The sequence below is a fragment of the Myotis daubentonii genome, chromosome 5, assembly GCF_963259705.1.
Source record: "Myotis daubentonii chromosome 5, mMyoDau2.1, whole genome shotgun sequence".
Taxonomy (NCBI): domain Eukaryota; kingdom Metazoa; phylum Chordata; class Mammalia; order Chiroptera; family Vespertilionidae; genus Myotis; species Myotis daubentonii.
In genome coordinates, this window is record NC_081844.1 from 89,828,016 (window position 1) to 89,849,700 (window position 21,685).

The window sequence follows — 21,685 nt, forward strand, 5'->3', positions numbered from 1 at the left end:
GGACAGGCCTCCAAAGGCCAAAGGAGCCCCGAGGAGCAGGGTGGCTGGACGGCATCAAAATGGAAAGTGGACTTCCCTTCCCTTTGGTCACTGTGACACATACAAGGGTCATGAAGCAGCCCTGCCAACACAGAGGAAGGGTTCAATAGAGGCAAAGGCAGATTTTTTAAATTATTATTAATTTAATTATTAATTATTATTAATTTTTAATTACACAAGAGCTGATGGATACATTTTCCTTATTTAAAAAAAAATAAAAGGAAAGAGATGAAATGAAAAAAACATGGTCCCTAAGGCTTAGACCAGCCGTGGGCAAACTACGGCCCGCGGTCCGGATCCGGCCCGTTTGAAGTGAATAAAACTAAAAAAAAAAAAAAAGACCGTACCCTTTTATGTAATGATGTTTACTTTGAATTTATATTAGTTCACACAAACACTCCATCCATGCTTTTGTTCCGGCCCTCCGGTCCAGTTTAAGAACCCATTTTGGCCCTCGAGTCAAAAAGTTTGCCCACCCCTGGCTTAGACTCATCTCCTCCAATCCTGACATCTCATCAGTCCCTGCACCTCTATCCCATCTAGAGCTAAAAACTATTATCAATTAAGTGAATAGTGTTTCCGACTGTTTCTTATGCCTTAAAATGCATATGTGTGTACGCCCAAAAGGAGACGGTGCGGTTTTTATGGGTTTGTTTCCACAAACTGTGGTGTACTGCCTGTAATGGCTGCAACTTCTCTTTACCCCGATCAGACAGTGGGTCTTAAGGAGCTTTCCAGGTCACAACATGAACACTCACCTCATTTTGCTAATTGCTGTGTAATGTTCTTTGGTAAGATAGGCCCCAGTTTATCTCCCTGTGAATTGCAATTTCAAGTGTTTCCAATCCTCTCTGCATTACTAAACAACACTCGACTGAAAGCTCTTCTCTGTCCACTTTGTGAATGTTCCCCTAAGGCAGACAGGGGACGTGACTCTCAAATGCAGTTCCCAAAAGGGAATCAGCCATGGGAATTCCTAAGCACCTAGTGGCCATCTAGACCCCAGAGACCCTTTCTTTTCATCACTGCCCTCACCGTGAACTCACGGCATGGAGTTACTCAATTCCCAATGCCTCTGGGACTTGATAGAGGGAGGGGCGCATTTGATGATCTCTCCCAGTGATGGCGACCTAGAACTCTGTGCTCCCAGGGAGTGGAGCTGTGGGGTTCCCCCACAAGCAGGGGTTCAATTCCCTCTCAGACGTTACAAGGCACTTTCCGGGGGGCCCGTGGACTGCAGTGCATCACTCCGAGCATGGAACGCGCTTCCCTGGTGTTCCTGAGGAAATGACGAGCGCCACATACATACCGCTGCCTTCTGGTTGCCCTTTGCCATGGCCTTCCTGGCTATCAGGGGATATGACGTCACCTTCTGCACATTCTATGAAAATGCCTGCGTTTAAATCTCTAATTTATAGTGAGATGAGGACAAAAATAATCACCACCTCCTTTGCATAGACTTTAGTTTTACAACGCACACAGTTTCTCGTTTTGTTCCTAGAATCACCCCAAGACACACACAGGAAAGGGATCACTGCAGTACCTATCACGCTGATGTTTAACGGATACTGTTACACATTACATCAGAGTAGACTGACACGCAAGAATTCATTGGTCGCCTAAGGTCACGTAGCTAGGAAGTGAGATTAAACCCAGGAACCGGGTCTTCTGACTCCGTCCGTCCTTTCCTCTTGCGCAAGGCAACACTGGCCATCCCAGCTGTGGGGCTTCATAACTAAGCGAGACAAGAGTTCTCAGCAGATTCTAAAGGATTTGGTGGGAGACCATGTGCAGAGATAAAATTTAGGTCTTCAAAAGCCATGTGAATAAAGAGGGAAGAGAGCCAAGTTTGGGGGAAGAGGACATGGGAGTTAATGTAACTGAACTCTGAGAAGAGATGAATAAGTCCATGGGTCTGAAAGGCTTTTACTCAGCCCATTAATTCAATATACTCTCTGGGACACTTGAGTTAGCTGGTCACGGGAGGCCTCTCTAGGGAGCTGGCCATTAAGCTAAGACCTGGAGGAGAGGGGATTCCAGCTGTGCAAAGGAGCAGGGGAAGAGAAACCAGGTGTGGAGAACAGTGTGTAAAGTTCCCAAGATGAGCAAACTCCCTGGGAAGCCATGGGATCCCTCTGTGCAGGGAGCCAAAGGGAGAAGGAGCATGAGATCAGGTGGGGCCCCAATGGCTGACCTGGGCAGGTGCTAGAGGAGCGCAGAGGACAGCTGCCAGGAGACGACGGGACTTGGGGGATCTTGAGAAGTTGACTGGAAATGATGGCTTTACTCAAGGGAAGCACAGCAGAGGAGGGCACGGCCCACAGAACTATAGGCAGAAGAGAAATTATTGGTGAATAATGAGTAAGACTCCCTCTCTTAATCTGCAAAATGGAAGACCAGGACAGAAGGCTCACTGAGGTCCCTTTTAGATATGAATTTGGAAAGTGAGCCAAGAGCAGCTTGGCCAAGGGAATGGCAGGGCTGAGTCCAGCTCTCAGATCTCCAGATTCCCATCCGGAGCTGGCTCCGCCCCAGCTTCTTGCTTCTGTCAGGAAGGAGGCTGGGACTGTGGTAGGATGTGAATTTAAAGCCCCAGCAGAACCCCGCGGTGGGACCTTCTGCCTGGAGCTCCCTTGCAGTCCCCAACACTCTGATCTCAAAGCCAGTTCCTTTGTTCCCCCCAGTAGCTTCCCAAAGACAGGAACCCCTTTGATTTTTTTTAAATCTTTATTGTCGAAAGTATTACATACATCCCCCTTTTTTTCCATTGACACCTCCTAACCTGCCCTGCCCCCGCCCTTCACCACACTATTGTCTACATCCATGGGTTATGCATATATGCATACCCCTTGATTTTTTAAAATATTTTTATTGGTTTTTTACAGAGAGGAAGGGAGAGGGATAGAGAGTTAGAAATATCGATGAGAGAGAAACATTGATCAGCTGCCTCCTGCACACCGCCTACTAGGGATATGCCCGCAACCAAGGTACATGCCCTTGATTGGAATCGAACCTGGGACCCTTCAGTCTGCAGGCCGATGCTCTAACCACTGAGCAAAACCAGTTAGGGCTACCCCTTTGGTTTTTTAAGAAACATTTCTCCATGCAACAATATGAGGAACAAGAGGGAAAGCATGGCCCCAGCACAAAGCTGTTAGTTAGAAAAACAGGCCTGTGTCCTGCTAACTCCGTCTAGGCTTCAGGCTTGTCCAGGGAGGACAGGGGTGCAGGTGTGGAGGGAGCACCACGTGAGGCTCCCTCTCCTGGGGGAAGTCCACGTTTTGCTCAGGACCTGGATCTCAGCACAGACCAGTGGTGCCCTTGGGGGACCAAAGGACCCTGCAGCGGCCTAGCACGCGGTGAGGCCTTCTGCCAAGCTCCAACCGCAGGACACTGAGAACCGAGAACATTACAGTGAAAGGAACCTCGAGAGTCATCTAGCCGAACCCTCTGTTATCAATGTGGAACCTCAGGCCCAGAGGAGGTCACCTGGCAAGTCAGTCAGGTTGTTCCAAGGCACATCATAGCTATGTATGAGCACTTACTAGGTGCCTGATACTGCGCTAAGTTGTTTACTGACACATACAGTGAGGTAGGTACTGCTATGATCTCTGCTTTACATGAGAAATCTATGGCCCAGAGAGGTTATGTCATTTGCCCAAGGTCACACAGTTATGAAGAGTAGGGCCAAGTCTCTAATCCAGACCATTTTATCCCTCTGCTCCAGGGCTTCTTCACATCCTGCCGCATCAGGACTATGAGCAGGACCTCTGACCTCTCAGCCCAGTAGAGCCACTTCCATCCTGGGCCCATTAAGCCTGAACGTGATCTTGGTCATCTCCACCCCACTGAGCTCTTCCATGAGAACTATCACCAGCAGACGGTCTCGCCTGCCCTCACACCTGTGATTCCCTCTTTTGCTGCTTAGTTCCATACCCCCCTCTGCCCTCCATCCCACCCCTCCAACTCAGACTGGCTGTTCCTTCTTCTTCAGCCTTAGCTCAAATGTCACCTGTTGAATGAGACATCCTTCTATTAGTGTCTATTACTGCCCTCTCTTTGCTAACTTTACAGCTTGCAATCATACATCTATGTGTTTATTTCTGTATCGTCTCCTCCCCCATGTTTCTGCCAGGCACTGTGCTTGGCACAGAATAAACACTCCATTAGAAGTCATTCAATAAATGGGTCAATGAAAGAATGAACTAAAAAGCCTTAATTCTTCTTCAAATAAAATGTCTGCCAAAATCTCTCACGTCCTGTACTTGTCTAAGTGATTTTGTTAAACCCACATAATCCAAAAGTTTACCTTGAGCAAGGTAACTAGGAGTGTGTTTTTCCAGGTCTTTTGCTAAACACTATAGTTATATGTATATATAGTACCTATATATGGGGTCCCATTTGTAAAAAAAAAAAAAAAAAAAAAAAAAGAAAAGATTTAACTTTTATATAATACTAGAGGCCCAGTGCATGAAATTCGTACACGAGTAGGGTCTCTAGGCCTGGCTGGCGATCAGGGCCAATCAGGTTCCCTACCTCCCTGCCTCCCCACCTCCTCCTTCCCTCGATACCTCAGTGCTCCCCCCACCACCACCCCCAGCTGCTGCTGGTTGCCTGCCATGTTCCATGCCACCCCCTGGTGGTCAGTGCACATCATAGCAAGCGATCAAATTCCTGCTCTCCTAGTTGAACTCCCGAGGGGACACTTAGCATATTAGCCTTTTATATATATAGATATTACATTGTGTGCATTCTATATGTTCTATAAATTATATATTATATAGATTGCGTTGCATAAATAAATATGCCCATAAGTATACATGATCCTTAAGAAGAACATACTGTTATATTTTTCTGGAATTTTCTTTTCTTATTTAATTGCACACCAGTAATGATGTGAACAACAAACTGTAGAAAGGAGCTGGATGGGAACAAGAGAAAGGCAAGAAGAAAGGAAAGTTGGGGACCAAGCCTGTGTTAGTAAATCATAGCAATGAGGGGACAGAATGTGGGGAGGGGAATAGAGACAACCCCAATTAGGGACAGGAAGTCAGGAAAGATGGGTCAATGAAAGACTGAACTAAAAAACCTGAATTCTTCTTCAAATAAAATGTCTGCCAAAATCTCTCACATGTTGTCCTTGCCCAAGTGATATTGTTAAACCCACATAACAAAAGGAGAGAAGCATCAGGCGTCAGCCCAGGAGCAGCCAGGCTGACGCTGGCCCCGAAGTTTCCTCTTTCCCCTTGAAAACGGTGGCGGATTTGCCTCCCAATGGCTTTGCCACCTGGTTTTCTAACATCCAGGAGCATTTGCCTGTTTCCGAGTGAGACTTGTTTATCTCCATTCTGGAGTCTCAAAGTTCAAAACAAACCCAAACAAAGGGCCCCTCCACTTTGTGCTTGTCCACCCCCATTCTCCTGCAAGGGCAGAGCCAAGATTCTGCTTTCCTGATGACTTTCACAGCCCACTCCACCGAGAATCCCACCCTTGCTTCCTCCTGCGTCTTTCCCGCCTCTCCGATTGTTGTGGACATCCTCACGGGTGTCGCTTTTTTAGCTTCTTTTAACCCTTTTCTTCCTAGCCTTATAATTTTTCAGATTGTTTCCCCAACAGAAGCAATTCGGGGCTTTTAGAGTGGTCCAAAGCTCAATGGTCTCTCCAAAGAGCTGAATTCATCCGCAGCCAGCTGATTTTATTATTTTAAAAGAACCCTAGACAAGAAGAACTAGTCAATTAAGCCCCCTGTAGTTGGAAAATTCTAAGGCATATTTTCATGGCCACCACTCACTCTATGGAAAGGCCTATATAAGTGAAAAATGACAGGACCATCTCTGAGGGTAGGTATAAGAGAGGGATGATACTAATGACTACAGTCATCACTATACCCAACAACTTTAATACACCCAGCATTTCATGAGGAAGGTATCATATTATCCCCATTTTACAAATGAAGAATTTGAGGTTCACCGAGGCCGAGTATCTTGTCCAAGGTCACACAGCTAGTAAGTGATGAAACTGGGACTGAAAATCAGCCGGGCTGGAAGCAGTTCCGACCTAGCCTCTGAACCAGGCCATCATTGGGTTTACCTAATATTCGGCTTTACTTAGTTAATTACTGTCTATCCCCTGCCCCCTCCCAAATAAAACTTATGCTCCAGGAGGGTTTGGTCCTTGTCCCTCCCATGCACCACTATACCCCCAGGAGCTAGAATAGGGCTTAGCACAAAGTAAATATTCAATAAATGACTGCTGGATGAATGAATGAATGAATGAATACTAAACTTTTATTTGACTATGTCTTATAATCAGAAAATTTCTGAACACTAAAACTTTGGATGAGAACTACATATGTTCACTGAACAGTCTTGTTCATTTTACATATTTATATTTAACTTACCTAAACTTTCTCCAAGAAAAAAAAAAAACCTTTTTCCAAGCTTTGGCACCTAGCAAGTTGCACACAACAGTAGAAGCAAATAAGGAAGCGCAATCTTTTGGAATGATTTAAATATTTATTAATCACTTACTATATCTTCACAGCAATTCTAGGCCTCTGCCCTTTTCAGTAGCAAACAGTGGTCTGGGAATCATCTGGGACACTTGTTTGAAATGCAGAGCAAGTACTCAGAAGCCCGAGAATCTGCATTTTCACAGGTATCTCGTGTAGTTGTTGTACTAACAAAACTTTGAGAACAGTTGTGAGTAGGTTTAGGGTTATCCCCCACCCCCATTGGAAACAAATCCTATCAAGCTACCAAAATGTGTTTCAATCCACTGGCCCTTCAATTTCTCTGAAGATTCTTTCATCGCTATCACATCTTGGTGTTATGGCCATATCAATTTCTTTTTCACCATGGGGAAGGCAGAAATATTGCATTTACCTAAAAGGTGTTCTTTCCAAGTTTTAAGAGGGTGGCTACCTACCCCTACCCTGTCATCCCAGACTCCGGTGCTCTGACTCATTCTCACATGGGACCAGGCTAAAACGAGAAGACCCGGTCCTGTTCTGCCACCAGTCGCTGTGTGTCCTCGGGCAGGTAGCTCAGCCTTTCTGACACAGTTTCCTTGTCTATAAGTTGGGGTTGAGTGCTCACAGCTTTTTGATTCAACACATGCTCTAACCGGAGTCATTCCATAGACAGGGATCATGTGTCTTCTCAGTCTTGTTTTTCTACACTCAAAAGTCATGCTTCTGTGGTCATGAATTCCATCCAGGAAATGACAAGGTAAATAGGCGACTGTAAAGAACCCCACCCCACCGAATTACTCATGACCCCCCAAAAATTAGAATATAGGTTTCTCTAATACACACCCAAGTGAACTAATTACAAAAATTAAATTAAACAAAAACACTTTGGATAAGAGCTAGTCGGCCATACAAAGACTGGGTGGACCTGTGAGATTGAGTCATGAGGCCACATACCAGCTGTTTGCCTCAGACAGGGAAGTGTTTCAAGGTGGGGGTTCCTAGACCTTCCACTCTGAGGGCTGTACAATATTAGCTCTAGAAGAGACCTGGAGTGTCCGTCAACAAATACTTATTGATACCTACTGTGTGCCAGGCACTGTTCTAGGTATTGGGGATCCCATAGGAAACCCCATTGACAAGACCCATACTTTCATGGTGCTAACATTTTAGTGGGGAAGAGAGAGGATAAACAATTGTCACCAATGAACCAGAGATACGGAGCATTAAGAGGGAGACAGTAACATAAGTTAGGAGGCTGGGAGAATCCCCCAATGTCTCATTTGCTTGTCCAGCTGCTCCCTTCTACACACGAGGAGGGCCAGCCAGAGACAGCAGTGACCCGGTCAAGACCAAGCTGGACAGAAGCAGAGTTGGAAGTGAAACCGGTCTTTCTACAAAGCCAATCCCTTCTTCACAGCCTCTCCCAGTATTACTTTATTTCCCGGTCATCTAGCCCTTAGACTCTAAGACCGAGGGAGGGGAGACAAGAGCTCAAGCACTCCCTTGCTGGCCCCAAGGCACAAGGGTCCCCTTAGTCGTCCCATTACACCCCAGGACCCAGAGAGAAGCCCAGGTGGGGCGGGGCCTGAACAAGGCCGGCGTGTCCAGCAGGTGGCAGCAGCGAGCGGCCGCGCCCCCTGCACTGCCACCCCGCGAGCCCGCATCATGGATGTCGAGCTCTCCTATTTCGCTTTGCTCGCCTTGGAATTCGAGACCCCAGACGAGAAACAGGATTCATGAACCGGTCGCAGGGGCCCGGGCAGGGGCCTCTGGCTCCCGACGCTGGCCGAAAGGTGGGTCCGGGGGCGGGTCACTGCTCTCCGAAGCCGGGCGGGGACTGCGCTGCCCCGAGGAGCCGGCTCCCCGCGCGCTGCCCCCGCCCTGCCTCCCTGTGGTCCACACCCCCTTTGGGCTCCCGAGCGGCTGGGCTGGAGTAGTTGGGGGTGCGTGCGGTCAGGCGCCGCCAGCCCTGCTTCTGCCTCTGATTCGGGTCCGAGGGCAGCAAGACCCGCGCACCAAGACCCGGGCACCCGTGTTCTGCCCGCCTCCTCTTCCTCCCTGCTCTCACCTGCGCCTCGTAGTCCACTCGCCTTCAAGGCCAGTGGTTACAGCCCAGACTGAGAGGGGACAGCAGAGGGAGAGGGGGCACCTGAGGATACAGAGCTGGCACTGGACTGCTTTTCGCCCCCCAGGTGATGAGTGAGGTCGGAAGATCGGAAGATTTGAAAAGCAACCAGGGCCTCCGTATTGAATGAAAGACCCAGTGCAAAGGCATCACCATGAACACGAGCAGTAAGTGGGTCCTCCTCTCCTTCGCCATGGGAACAGGGTGGGGGCGGGAGGTGCAGGAGCCTGCGCCAGGGCTGCCTGGAAGGAGGAAGGAACGCTGGCATCTGGGTGGACACATGGCCCCCAGCCTCCTTCATGGTCCCCTCTGTGCTCTCCCGCGGAGAAACAGGGGTCTGGCTTTCCATGATCGTTTTGCTCATTTTTATCGGCTGGCAGAGCCACTTGCCTCTGCAAGGAAGGCTGCCTGTCTCCTTCTAGCAGTGCCTGGGAAGGCCTCCGAAGCAGTCGTGTGGCCATTGTCTGACTGTGGGGGCTCCGAGGAGACCTCTCTCCACACAGCTGGAAAGCCACGGAGATCGGCTGGTCCTGGAGCTGGGAGGAGCAGGGAGGCTGGCCCTCAGGGGGTGGGTCTGGGGATTGTAATAGATCCCTCTCCCGAGTGCCTGCAGCCCCATGGGCCCGGAGCTGCTTTCTCCACATCGCTGGAGGCTGCTTAGCCATGCCCAGAAGGAGAGAAAGAGATAAGCCCTTTGGCCAAGGCCTCTAACATGCCAGAGGCAACAACCGCTTTGCAGAGCCGGGGCCAGACATTTTGCTACGAGGCTGGGCCCCAGTTGTTGAGAAATGGAGCCAGAGATACAAAGAGGCCCAGTCCATTTCTTATCACTGGGGTCCCTCAGACCGTGGGCACCCGCTGTGGCACCACCCTGAAGGGGAGGTCTGGGTCAAGTCCCCCCTCCTGCTCCCTCATCAGCTGAGCTTGCTGGGTCATCCCAGCAGCAGGTGGGGATATTGAACCGGGGGACCCCTAGGAACATCCACTTCCTTGGGTCTCTGACTTTCCCATCAGTCTCCTTTCTGCATCCCAGATGGTCTGTACAATGAGAGGGGTTGAATTAGAGACCCTTCAAATATAAGAACCTACAAGTTTCTTCTAAAAAAGCTAATGCTGAGCAACAATACCAGGGAAATCAGAACCTTCTGAGACTGTGTCCAGACCAAACACACTATTTCCTCACCTTCCCTCCATTTCCAGGCTGCTGGCAAGGAGGAACGGAAAAGAGCGAAAACCACTGTGATGGAAATGAAATATTTCTTTACTATGTATTTGTATGACTTCTCTCTGCTGCCTCCCATTGTGTATTACATGGCTGCGTGAAGCAAGCGAGCGAGGCTGGACTCGCTTTGCCTCTTTCAGCCAAAGAATGTGCCTCCTGGTTTTGCCAGCCTGGAACGGTGCTTTGGCTCCACACCAGGCTCGGGGAAAGGGCAGAATTCTGTAGACCCGGTCACTTAGGGGCCACATGTGTGCATCTGGTGCTTTCAGGCAAATAAAGATGTGAACAGCCTGTCACTTCTGTCTCCAGCAAAAACTGTATCTATCAGAGTCCTTTCTCACTAAATGACAGAACAGAAAGATGGCTCACCTTTTTTCCAAGGAGCTAAGAAATAAGGTAAAATAAGCCGCTGACCCTTCCTTTTTCTCTCTCTGGAATTGTAAGGAATGCTTGTCCTGTTAGCAACACTGAGTATTCTTGAAGGAATGAAACAGAGATTTTACTTAAAAAAAAAGAAAAGAAAGAATGACCAATAGAGTTGAATACTGCAGAAGATGAGGTCTGACAGAAATGTCATTCTAGACACTTTTTCTAAGTCAGGAGATTAGTGGGAAATAAACAGAGTAGAGTGACTTGGGCAGCCTCGGGATCTCTGAAGTCCCCATAAGAGGAAGTGCTCTCTGGGCATCACTGTAGAGAGACTGGCTCCGGGCTCAGGGGCTGGGCTCCATCATCACTGAGGCTCCTCCCAGCCCTGAGCCTGCAGGTGGAGAGAGCAGAAATCAGACCTCTCTGGAGTGAAGGTGTGGCAGGGTCCTGAGGACATAGGAACAGGGTGTTGACAGGACATCTCTGGGGCGGCCTGATCTAAGCAAAAATGCTCTCCCCTTTGCGATGTGACATTCTTAACCTAGTCCTCATGCCTGAAATGAAGCCTCAGAGAAACTCAGCTTCTCTTTCACTTCTGTTTCCTGGGTCCTCACTCTCCCCCAGCCACTGTGCTAAGCATTTCACCTGCATGAGCACCCCAAATTCTCACACCCACCCTGTGGAACTGCATTATTACCCCTGTCTTATAGGTGAAATCTTCTAAAGGTTTGCAATATCTTCTTCAAGTCATGGAACTAATAGTTGGATTATGAACGGTTCTTGGATGCATGATAGTTTGACAGTGCATACCGTTCCTAAGCCATGGTTCAAGGTCACCAGTGAAGGGGGCAAAGCATGAGCTTATTATTGAGTCCTAATCACTTCATCTGGGGAGGTGGAGGGGCTGCAGTCTTGGGGACAGTGTGTGAGAGCTGACAGAGCTTGGTCCCTGGAATCAGTGGTCCTGGGTTCCAGTTCTCCTTTTCCATTTATTAGCTGTGGTCCACAGCATGGTGGTCCCATCCACAAAACGGGAATGACAGGCTCTCCCTCGGTGTGGAATGGAGATACACGTTACTGTGTTGTGTAAAATTCAGAATGTGGTGCCTTGGGCATGGCTGGCATCATGTCAGCGATGGTGGTCAGGCTGTCGTTGTCGCTGCGGTGGCTGTTTTGGCAGTTGCCACTGTTGGCTTCATGACAGTAGCAAGCATTATGACAATATGATCGCTCAACCTCTCGGACGTTACACCGTCGTCATAAGTTGAGAGGAGTCCCAGAAGTGTGATTTTCAGGATTACACTGGATTATGAGAAAACTGCTTTGCAAACATGTATATTGTTTTTATCAATAAGAAACACATGCCTTAGATGGCAAAAACGGGGGGGTGCTCACTCAGCGACACCTTAGTGTGCGTTCTTGTTTCATTTTTGTGCATTTTCCTTTCTTCTGAAATCCAGCTGAGCTTCAGGACAGGAATTTGAGAGGAGGGGGTAATTTTGGAGATGATGGGGTGGGTGGTGGTTCAGACCTGCAGAATGTAACAGGTGGGGTTTGGCCCTCAGAGCCAATAGGGAGGTAAAGGAGAGCTCCCTGCAGGGAGAAGACACCAAAGGCATGAGCAGGACACGCAGGGCTCAGGAGCCCTGGGCTAACACTGAGACAGCACCTCAGAGAGCTTCAGCAGAAGGAAAGGGAAAACAGCAATTGCCTCTACGTTGGCCTCTGCTGGGTCTACCACCAGCCTTTCCTTGCCCTGGCCTGTGCCCAACTTAATTCCAAGGATCTGTCATTTGTCTCCTGGCCTACTGAGGCAGCCCACCAACTGATTTCCTGTCATCCACTCCAGCCCCTTCCACTCTCCCCATCCACCCTCTACATCACACTCTGCTTAAAATTTGGATCCTTCCCTGGCTGGTGTGGCTCAGATGGTTGGAGCTTCATCCTGTGCACCAGGAGATTTCAGGTTAGATTCCTGGTAAGAGCACATAACTAGGTTTTGGGTTCAGGGCACAAACTGGAAGCAACCAATCAATGTGTCTCTTTCACATTGATGTTTCTCTCTCTCTCCCTCCTCCATCTCTAAAATTATTTTTTTTACAAATGTGTTCATTGCTCATTGCTCTTAAGATGTGAGAGGAAACCCCTCAGTGAGACCTGCAGGTCCCAAGTGGCTGGCCCTGCCTTGCTCACAGCCTGTCTCATCCACACTGCACCACTCTCTGTGTTCCCATCCCATATACCTCCTTCCGTTCCCTCTAGTGCCTGCTCCTCTGTCCACTCCCCCCTCACCCCAGCTGGTCTCCTCACCCTCCAGAGCTGCGGAAGCCCTCCCAGATCCCCAGCCCAGGTAGCATCCCCCTAATGTGCACTCTCCATGCACCTTGGTCCTGTCCCTTCAGAGCCTCGAGTCTGTCATCACACACCATCAAAGTCATTTTCCTGAACCACATAGCAAGGAGGGAGCTGACCCCAGATCCCTTGCTCTCACAAAACCCTACAGCAGTGGTTCTCAATCTTCTGGCCCTTTAAATACAGTTCCTCATGTTGTGACCCAACCATAAAATTATTTTCGTTGCTACTTCATAACTGTAATGTTGCTTCTATTATGAATCGTCATGTAAATATCTGATATGCAGGATGGTCTTAGGCGACCCCTGTGAAAGGGTCGTTCGACCTCCAAAGGGGTCTCGACCCACAGGTTGAGAACCACTGCCCTAGAGCCATGTGGGCACCACCATCTGAAGTGCATATTCTTAGGCAACAATAAGTTTTTGGTTATCCTTGTCAGTGTCTCCCATTCCCACGTTGGCCCAGGATTTCCAAAGCCTCTAGGTCCAAAGCGAAGGGAGACCGTTGACCCCAGAATGCTAGAGCCCCTGAGCACCAGAGTCATTTCTGTGTCCCATAAAATGCTGTGTTCTTTACTTGGGTCGGAACTCGCAGAGCTCCTGAAAGCTATGGCTTTCCTTGGTACAAAACCCAGCGCTGGCTCATCCTTGAGGTTGAAGCACCATGCATACCATGTACAAGGGTGCCTAGAGCCATCATCACCTTCCTCCTGCCCTCTGACCTCTTCCTGGGTCTCTATCATGGACTGGCATGTCAACAAGTTTTGTTGAAGAGAGTATTGAGGGGTCATACAACCCCCACAAAGATGTCATGGGATAAGCAACACCATCCTGGGGTGGTAAGAACCTGAGCTCTGAATTATATATTCCCAAGTTCAAATGCAAGGCCTTTGGTGTACTCTCTCTGTGATCTTGGGCAGGATAGATCTTGTCTCTGAGCCTGAATTTTATCGTATGTAAAATGTGAGCAGTAATGCCAATGTACAGGGGTTGTTGTGAGGATTAAGTGAAATAACATGAGAAACTCACTGGCACTGAGTCTCAGGGAAGGAACTGAACCTGAAATTGAGTTGGCTGCTGAGTAGAGCAAAGTTCTGCAATGATGGTATCATCAGAGCCAACCCCTCTGGTTGAAAATTAGCCTGTTTTGCTGCGGGTATTGTAGCCACCACCAGGTTCTGTCCATAGGAAAGCCACAGCTTTCAGGGAGATTATTAACCTGTTGTTGTACATGGCCTGGGTTGAAAAGGGCAATGCAGGAAGTTAGGATCCTGGGTGAGAGATAATTACACTAGTTCAGGAAAAGCCTGAGGGCCAGGATTTTGACGGTTGTAAGAATAGAAATAAGGGGAAAGATCCTTTAGAAAATCACCTGATTGAGTTAATAGGAAGTAGGAGAAGAGGAGTCTATCTGTTAGGGTCCTGGCAGGGAACAGATGGGCAATTTGAAGGGTGCTAAATAGAAGGAGTCTTTGCAAGTGTTTAAGAAGGGTGTAGAGAAATAAACGAGGAGAAGCGAGGATGGTCCAGTACCAGGAGGAGAGTAACAGCAGCTCATTACCACTCATATCACAACTGTCCCCAGGCCTGATGGGCAAAAAATAAAAAATAAAGGAACCCAGAGACCCAGCATGCTATAGGGTAAGGACTGCCTGGCAGGAGCTGTGGCCCCCGGCTCCCGAAAGGCAGCCAGCCCCTGCATGGCAACCCCACGGATCTCCTACAGTGCTCCCCATTGGCTCAATCCAACCAAGAGCCAGAGAGCAAGGAAGGCACAGCATGGTCAGCCTCCCAGGGTACACTGCAGGGTAGAGAAGGGAGCAGAGTGGATCTGGAGCGCCAGGGCGTTCAGAACTAAAGATATGCAGCACAGGGAGCATGATGGTCTTCCTCTGCTGATGTCGCTGACCACGGCAGGAACTCTAAGAATTCCTTGAGAAAATGTGCTTTTACAAATACCAGCACATAGGATGCCCTCTAAAAAAATTCTATATTTGCAAAATAGATAAAATAGAGATGACTGTATACTTTATAAGGACAGAGGTTTAAAAAACACAAGAACAGTGCTTCCCAAATGAAACCATAGTTGACGAACGATTACTTGAGGCTAAGGGGGGGGGGGGGGGGGTCAGAGGAATAATGTAAGGAAGAATTGAAAAACCGTGCAACAATATGATGACTATAACACATCTCTGCAAATCACAATGTGATTTCAAGAGTAGTTGTATTGCATAAAGGAAGTGATATCAATTCTGAACTCCAGCTTTCCTATCTGGCAAAAGCTTTATCTTGCTTAGATAACATCTGCCGTGGTGAATGGTCAACAACTGGCTGATACCCAACATTAGCCAGATAGCATTGTAAAAGAACAGAAAACAACCAGAAGTATATAAGCACCTTTGCCAATTAAATTGTTCTCCTGTAGCTCTTAAGGGCACAGAATGGAACTAAATAGCTGGATTCAAATTCCAGTTCTGCCCTCACACTTGCTGTGTGACCTTGGGCAAGTCACTTACCCACTCTGTACCTCAGCTCTTCACCTCTAGTGATAATCCAGGGAATATAATAAGAGTACCTCTCTCATAGAGTTTTTGTAAAGAATGAATAAGTTAATAGTTGTGAATTGCTTAAAACAGTGCCTGGGCATATAACAAGTGTCTATAAAACAAATAAAAATAGTGTATATTAATTTGCTAGAGCTGCCATAACAAAGTACTGCAAACTGGGAGGCTTAAAAAACAGAAATGTATTATCTCACAGTTCTGGAAGCTAAAAGTCCAAAAGCAAGGTTTCAGCAGGGTTGGTCCCCTCTGAGGGCCATGAGGAAAATTCTGTTCCAGGCCTCTCTCCTTGGTCTACAGGAGATGCAGTTGACCCCAGAGTGCCAGAGGCCCTGCCAGAGGCCCTGAGCACCAAAGTCAATTCTGTATACCATAAATGCTGTGCTCCTCACATAGTCGGAACTACCAGAGCTCCTGAAAGGTATGGCTTTCCTAGGCACAAAACCCAGGGCTGGCTCATCCTTGAGGTTGAAACGTCATGCATACAATGTACAATGGCCAAGACCCATCCTTTCTCATTTCATCTGCTTCCTCCTGTCCTCAGGCCCCTTCTTTGGTCTTGTTCCTTTCTCTCCTCCCATTATGTGTGTTTCTGTGTCCAGATCCCCCCCCCTTTTAAATATATTTTATTGATTTTTTTACAGAGAGGAAGGGAGAGGGATAGAGAGTTAGAAACATCGATGAGAGAGAAACATTGATCAGCTGCCTCCTGCACACCCCCTACTGGGGATGTGCCCACAACCAAGGTACATGCCCTTGACCGGGATCAAACCTAGGACCTTTCAGTCTGCAGGCCAACACTCTATCCACTGAGCCAAACCAGCCAGGGCCATGTTTCCCCTTTTGATAAGGATACCAGTGGTATTGGATTAGGGCCCACCCTAATCACTTCGTTTTAACTTGCTTACCTCTGTAAAGACCCTATTTCCAAATAAGGTCACATTTCCTAGGACCCCAAAATATAAATTTGGGGTACACAATTCTCGCCATAACATAGTATTTGTTAAGTAAATGACCCCCCAGGAGAAGATTTTGTTGTGGATTTGTTTCCCCCTGAATATCAGTTATTCCCCTGGCCTAGTGACAGTTTATTATTAAAACACGTGTCACAAAGGTTATCTGCCTACTCTTGATATTTAAACCCTAATTTCCCCACCTCTGGGAACCTGAAGGGGAGGGTTCACATGTAGGAGGTCCCCAGTGGCTTGGTAGCCCCCAGCTGGTCTGTCTGCAGAAAACACACACTCCCCACCTGACCCTCCGTTCAGGTCATTATGCACAACTGTCACATCTCATAGTGTAACGGAATGAACAGTCATGGTACTGGTTTTCAATCTGCCTAGTTTCTGGGAATGTCCAATACGGGGAATAAGAATTGGTTTACTCATCTGTTCACTCAACAAATACTTACTGGCCAGCCTCGCACTGGGCCTGATGCTGGGCACACAGCAGTAAACATAACAGACATGGCCCTTGCCTTCACAGATCAAACAGGGCCAGCTGGTGACCAGCATGACAGGACATGTTGTAATTGTCCTACACCAGGTTTACAATGAATTTGAATCATCTACCAACACTGAGAAATCAGAAAATCAAAATTAGGATTTACAGCTTCTCTGAAAGAAACAACTAGAAGGTCTTGTATCCCTGGCTCCATTTTCCTGTGTGACAACAGTCAGTCAGTCGGATTGCCGTTTTCAGTGGTGCGGGCGCTGGCCTCCAGAGTGCCACTACTGCCACCACTCCCTATTAACTTGCACAAGAGCAGCTGAGTGTTTTTATGTTCCCTTGCTGCTGTAAGCATTTGAATTGTTAAACCCTGTCTAGTAGATGATCCATGTAACATCAAACACGGAGAAGTGTGTCTTCACACAGAGATGTGGAAACGGCAGCATATCTGTTAATTATTATGAAAGAAAGTCCTGTCTGGAGTTAGCAATTGATTAACACTGCCATGCTACTGAGGTCCTCTTGAAGTGAGCAAAACCCTATTGCATGTCCTTATTTCCCCAGCTGAGCTATTCCCAGGAGGGAGATATCATATCCTGTTGGATACAGTTGGGCAAACAACGTCCCACCCCATCTCCCAGAGGTCAGTTTTGTTTCCAGGGGAACCTAGGAGTAGGGGTTGAGGCACAGGCCGAAGGAAGGAAATTCTGGATAATTGGTTCCAGCTCTGGGCACCTTTTCCAGCCCAAAGGAAGGTGCCCTGGGAGGCTGAACTGTTCCCGCGGCTGTTCTGGCACAGGGGACATGCCTGGTGCAGTTGAGGACATCAAGTCAACAGCTGCAGCTCCGTAACAGTAAGGGCAGTTTACACACCCACCCAGCTAAGGAGTGGTTACTGAAAGGCCACACATTGACCCCCATACAACTACTCAAAACCTCTCCTCTGTTAAATTGGAGTTCTCCTGCTTGAGAAAGAAAGGTGAGAAAGTAGATAATGCCAACCTCATTTCTTCAGTTGAGGGCCGATTTTCTTCAGGGTAGCAAATAATTCATAGAAAGCAAAGCACCGTGCCTGGCACATAGTAGGTGCTCAAAAGATAGTTGATGAATTAATTTATTCATGCAAAGCTTGCTCTCTTTTTCTTTACAATGAAGACCCCTCTAGCACTAGACTCATTCTCCAGACTATCTGCTAAGTTGCCCACCTGGGTATTCCAATGTATTTCAGCCTAAATCTTAATAAACTTACATAAACCTACAGTTTAATAAACTTATTCTTTAAAGAGAATAAAGGGGAAAAACTGCTTCAACATCTTGGTTCCAGTTGATTGCTAGAACCTCCATCCGCCCACTCACCTAAATTAGTAATTAGAAAGTAGGCCTTGTGCATTCCCTTTTCTCTCACTCTCCCACGTTCAGTCTGTGTCCACATCTGGTCATTCAGACCTCTCCAAAATGACCTGAAGTCGTCCCCTCCTCAGCTGCCACGACTTCCCAGTGTTGTTGACGACAGGCACAGCCACCGGAGTGAGAGTTGGGTGGGGGAGGGGTGGGTGGATCTCAAGTTTGGCAGGAAGGAATGGAGCCATGTGGGCTGCTGGACAATGTGATTCCCGGCTGCATGGGCAGGAAGAGGTTGCAGCACTGCTCCGCAGAACCCTGATTAGACTGTGTCTGAAGCTTGTGTTCAAGGGGGGACAGGGATCACGGGGAGCATGGCCGGGAAAGAGCCGCCAGAACAGTGGAAGGACTCGAACATGCCAGGGACAGGGCACTGAAGGAGCAGTAGGCAGATGTCAGAGCCAGCCCCTCACCTTGGTTTTGCGTTCGCCTCAGAGTATGGGTGGTCCCTTGGCAATTTCACACAATGCTATTGGATTGACTCCTGGAACACAGAAGTCTCTAGCCTCTTTCCTAAGTGTGTCACCAAGCAGACAAGAGGGTCCAGACAGGCTCCACTTTGCCGCCCTGTTGCTCCCAGTGCTGTGGTTGCTGCTATGTTCTCCTGCAACAGCCCCACCCCCTCTCCTGGCAGAATTCCACGCTCTACTGCCTGTATCATTTCCAAAGCTTCTTCCTGGCATCTGCTTAATTTTGAGCAAAGCACAGGTCTTTCTCCATGGGCTGTCATCTCTTGCCCTCACCAGCACCATCAAGGCCAATGAAACAACTGCATTGCAATAGTCGAATGGCACAATTGATCTATTTTAAGCACCTGAAGTACCCGCCACCAAGTGTCAAATCTTCCCACAACAGGCTGCTCTCGGCGTGCAGGAGGGGGCAGCTGGAGGTCTGTCCCTGCTTTGTGGAATCCGGGGAAACAGCCCAGAGATCTGGACCCTGCCTGTCCAGGGATGATATAAGGCAACCATAAAATTAGATATTTTCAGTCAGCGTGTGTTGTTCTGGAAGGAGAATTGCCTATCATGCCAGGATTATATGGTACAGGAACCTCAAGTGACCATAAATCCCGCTTTCAAAGGAGAGAGACAAGAACCTGGGCCCATGACATGTAGGGAGAAGGGACGTGGGAGGGAGCATTTTTGTAACAAAGAGAAGCCCAACCCACATCTGAGATGCCTTAGCCTCAGATCAATTTTTTTCCTCCTCCTAATCAAGAGACATTCTTTTCAACTATAGCCTATCTGAGTGTAAATGTTGTATATGTATTATATTTTAATCCTTGCAACAACCCTACCTGGGCGTTGCCTGCACTCTGCATCAAAGGAAGGTCCCCCTGTTATGTTGGTTCACACCATCCTTCAAAGAACTTGCCACCATTGGTAACTGTTGTACCCAATAGCTTGTTTTCTTCATTTCTGTCTATTATCCTCTTCTGACAATAAGCCACAGGACGGCTCTGTGACAGACCTGTCCTTTTTGTTCACTGCTGAGCCCTCCAAACGCATTCCCGTGCTTCATACAGAGTGATGATTGCTAATAACAGTTTACATTTGTTGAACATTTACTGTGTACCTGGCACAGCGCTACGCTCTTCGCAGACATAAACTCACTTGACCCTCACAAAGTCCTAGGAGGTAGACACTAATATCCTCATTTTTACAAAGGGAGGAAACTGAGGCTCAGAGAAGTCATTAATCCCAAATCTCACATTTAATAGGTAACAAAGCCTCATAAATATATGAATAGATGAATTTAAGGAGGAACATTATATTCTATTTTGTATAAAAGGGAAATGAGCTTCAAAGGCAAAGTCACCTGGCCACGGTCACACGAGCTAGGAAGTGGTGGGGCAGGTGTTTGCAATCATGCCGAGCCTGCTCTGCGGCCTCCCTTCACCCCTTCCTTCTTCCTCCTTTTCACTGTCCCTCCCCATTTTACTCTGATGAAGGTCATGGGCTGCTTGCTCTTAGGGTCTCCTGCTGGATGTCCCAGCCCTGCTCTCCCATTCACTGGGGAAATGACACAAATCCCCACGCTGCTGTGTATGGCGAGGTGCCAGGCACTGTGAAGTAGGAGATGCACAAGACAGGGAGCATGAACTCCGACTGCCTCCTTCCAGCATCACAGAGGGACAGAGGGAGCCATCATGGGTGTTGAGCAGGAAAAGTGAAGAGGAAGACAGGCCAATGCCTTTGGAAAACCTGGGAATACTGCATGGAGAGGACCTTGAGGAATGAATAAACGTCTGTTAAGCGGAGCAGGAGGGCAGGAAGGGGCATTCCAGATGGACTTATTCACTCTTCTCCCAGGCACGCATTCCACAAACGCTATTGCACAACATCTGCATCCTGGGCTCTTGGGTGGGGAGGAGGGCGAAATAAACAGATACAGAGTGTTTGGGGACATGTCAGGAAGTCCAGCTTGCCTACACTCTGTAGCGTCTGAGGAGGTGGGAAGTGAGGAAATGAGGCTGGGGAGTTGGTGAGGATCAGATCGTTGAGAGTTTTAAGTGCCAGGCTGGAGAGTATTTGTTACAGTCTATGGCCAATGGGGAGCCATGAGAGGTTTTGAGCTGAGCAATGACCCGACCAGAGCTGTGCATTATTTAGGACCATCTCCCCGGCAACACATACCTGCTGGATCCGAGAGCCCAGAGACAGGGAAGGGCAGGCTAAGAGCAGTGGTGCCCGTGTGAGTGGGAGAGGGGAGGCGTGGGCTGCCGGAAGGATGGCAGTGGTTCCATAGCCCGCTGTGCATTCATGTCGGCATTGCCACCCTTATGCCCACAGGTGGACCTGTTATCTGATTCTGATTTCTGGGGCTGTGAGAACTGATACTTCGAAAACTAGGTTACCGGCCACATCGAGATGCCTAGATCGTGTATTAGATAAGCACTGGGGCTGTGGAGTCAGACTGCCTGGGTTCAAATTCCAGCTCAGCCACTTACTAGCTGTGCAGCCTCCAGAGACTCGCTTTATCCCCAAACCTCCCGTTTCCTCTCAAGAGGGGAATATCTGGGAGGCACTGAGTGAGGGGTTGGACATAAAATGCTTAGCACAGTGCTTGGCACATAGAAAACAATAATGTTTAATCGGGGTGAGGTAATGAAATACATGTGTGTTGTACAAATTAATCAACACCTGGTACTGTTAGGATAGAGTCACCTCTTGATCTTTCATTGGGAGAGGGGACTATGTATTAATAGCCCAGGATTATTTTTAGCTAGCATTTAAGGAATACTCCTTATACATCAGACTGTATTCTACACTTTCCATGAATTGTGTCTTTTGATCATAGGCATGCATCAGAGGTGAAATTAATGTTGTAGAGGACATTCTTAATTGAGTAGGAAGCATGTCAGACTAGACCAGGGTTGACACACCACTTTTTCTGTAAAGGGCCAGATAGTAAATATTTTGAGCTTTGTAGCACATACAGTCTCCATAGCAATGAAAGCAGCCCCAGATGATGTGTCCTCAAATGGACAGGGCTGTGGTCTAATCCGAATTTACTTACAAAAAGAAAGAAGAAGAGTGATTTGGTCCATGGGTCCAAGTTTGCTGACCCCTATACTACACGACCTCCAAGATATCTTCCAATTTTGACATTCCAATGCAAAATGATGGCACAGAAATGCCTAATCCTTATTTAGTTCATCTTTGTAACTAAGGGGAGTTTGCCTCAAATATAATA

The 21,685-nt window shown here is 47.9% G+C and overlaps 2 protein-coding genes across 9 annotated transcripts in view; one reads left to right on the forward strand and one right to left on the reverse strand.

Annotated features, from left to right (window-relative positions):
- Window positions 1-16,849, reverse strand: part of SH3TC2 (SH3 domain and tetratricopeptide repeats 2) — a 96,142-nt gene extending 79,293 nt beyond the window's left edge. For all 3 annotated transcript variants that reach the window (XM_059698844.1, XM_059698843.1, XM_059698850.1), the window contains exon 1: window positions 16,749-16,849. The gene's annotated coding sequence lies outside the window, so the exon portion shown is untranslated. The remainder of the gene's footprint in view (window positions 1-16,748) is intronic.
- ABLIM3 (actin binding LIM protein family member 3) overlaps window positions 8,126-21,685 on the forward strand; it is a 104,818-nt gene continuing 91,258 nt past the window's right edge. For 2 of the 6 annotated variants that reach the window (XR_009453095.1, XM_059698851.1), the window contains exons 1-2: window positions 8,126-8,304; window positions 8,704-8,803. Coding sequence is in view for 5 of the 6 variants with exons in the window: in XM_059698851.1 (XP_059554834.1) it covers window positions 8,791-8,803 (13 nt within the window). In the remaining variant the exon portion in view is untranslated. The remainder of the gene's footprint in view (window positions 8,305-8,703; window positions 8,804-21,685) is intronic. The other 4 variants (XM_059698852.1, XM_059698854.1, XM_059698853.1 and 1 more) reach the window with 3 other exon arrangements.